This window comes from Asparagus officinalis, chromosome 8 (assembly GCF_001876935.1).
Source record: "Asparagus officinalis chromosome 8, Aspof.V1, whole genome shotgun sequence".
In the NCBI taxonomy this organism is placed as follows: Eukaryota; Viridiplantae; Streptophyta; class Magnoliopsida; order Asparagales; family Asparagaceae; genus Asparagus; species Asparagus officinalis.
The window spans coordinates 79,383,329-79,385,105 of NC_033801.1; the positions used below are offsets into that span (position 1 = coordinate 79,383,329).

General features: G+C 36.1%; 1 protein-coding gene across 2 annotated transcripts in view; it reads right to left on the reverse strand.

Annotated features, from left to right (window-relative positions):
• Positions 923 to 1,777, reverse strand: part of LOC109819673 (tobamovirus multiplication protein 1-like) — a 10,086-nt gene continuing 9,231 nt past the window's right edge. For both annotated transcript variants that reach the window (XM_020385484.1, XM_020385483.1), the window contains 3 exons: positions 1,470 to 1,547; positions 1,257 to 1,375; positions 923 to 1,155 (listed from right to left, as the gene is read on the reverse strand). In XM_020385484.1, coding sequence (XP_020241073.1) covers positions 1,283 to 1,375; positions 1,470 to 1,547 — 171 coding nt within the window. In that variant the 3' untranslated portion in view covers positions 923 to 1,155; positions 1,257 to 1,282. The remainder of the gene's footprint in view (positions 1,156 to 1,256; positions 1,376 to 1,469; positions 1,548 to 1,777) is intronic.

Sequence of the window (1,777 nt, forward strand, 5' to 3'; positions counted from 1 at the left end):
TGCCATAGACTTGGATACGTACGACGAGGAAGTGCCACCTTATCTTTTAGCTGAGAATTACGAAAAATCAACGGAGATGATGATCGTTAACCCGAACGTCGAGAAAAAACCAACGGAGATGATAATCGTTAATCCGAAAGTCGACAGTACCGTCAATGCGTCGAAGTTTGCTCGCGCCGAACCTCGCCGGAGAAGAAATTCCTTCTCCGTTGAGTCCGTGAAGAAGGAGACGAAGAAGTCATGTTTTTGATTGATCGATGGCTTACCGTGTTACTTTCGGAGAATTGTGTTTAGATAATATATATATATAATTTTTTTTATTTGCTTCTTTATATATATAAGTGACTAGTAGTCTAGTATATATGCGTCTGCGAGGTTTTGGACTCTTTTAGTTTACGGAATCATGTACAAGTTACGTATTAGTGTGTTAGTTTCACGGTAGTGTGCTTTTTATATGTTGTTTTCTGGGCGTGTATTGTGCGATTCGAGATTATGCTTAGGTGAAATTTGATTATGAGATTTTTTTTTTAATTATAGACTAAGAAACATAACAAAAGACAATCTCTAGCTTTTTATATGGAACTAGAAACTTATTTCTTTTTTTTAATCAAATTTATCAAAAAAAAATTTCACTCGTACTAACAAGAGATGCTAACTAGAGAATCCTGAAGTTGAGGTTTTCCTTCTTTCTTTCTTTCCCTTTTTTTTTAAATGTTTTAACGAGAGAACCGCGCGGAGAGTGAACCCCGCCGTCTCATGAGGGTTGATGTCTCAAGCGTTAAAGCCTCAAATTTATAAAATTCAGAAAGAATTGTGCAAAAAAGATTTTGTAAAATTTCACCTAATTAAGAATCGTCGAAAAGAAGATGTAAAAAGCATTACATCTCACCAAACGTTAATCTAAATGATCGTCCAGGCTGAATTTGCAAGAACCGATTGAACCTCTACTCATGAGTAATTTTTATTTACTGTCTATTACATCACAAGCATAATAAGCGAACCGTACAGTCAGGTGCATGTTATTTCTAAAATAAACAGGGGGAAAAAGGAGAAAGCACTTCAGCACCAATCATTACCCAAATACAAGACATCAGCTATTAGTGACCAGAATTGGATGCTATTTTACAATGACGACGCTACCGGAGCTCATTGCACCTGAGATTTCAAAATTACTCAGCATGAATATGAGATCAATGTGATACTCTATTTGAACAGATGTTTCATTGTCTAAATGCAATAATAAACATGCTACTAACTTTTAATTACTCTGAGCGCGTCTAATTCAGTTTATAGGGTGGTACTGATCTGAAACTCGTTTTGGAGGAAGCTTCCGAAGGATGAAAAGCACAAGAGCAGATGGAAGAATCTCTACCAACTGAAGGGGGAAAAGAAAATTTAAAGAAGGAATAAGATTAATAAGGGAGAAGTTGATTACATTCATGGCGAAATTTCGAGTCAAATGTACTGACCATATAGAAGATAAAGTTCAGGACAGGATGTTCCAAGACATCAACATCAGCATCCTTGTCAAACGCAGAAATAGCGACCTGTAAAATTCAGGATAAATACTTTGCAGCAAACATTCATACATTACACGATTTATGAATAGTTACTGAATTGTGAATCTATTTGGTCTTTACACTTAATTTGTGCTAGGAGAACTTCGAGAGTCGCTACAATTGTTGCAACTGTGGTTGCATAAGCTTAATACCGGAGGTTTTTTTTAGTAAGTGCCCTTCGAGTAACCCATAACAATATTGCACAAAGGTATGCCAAA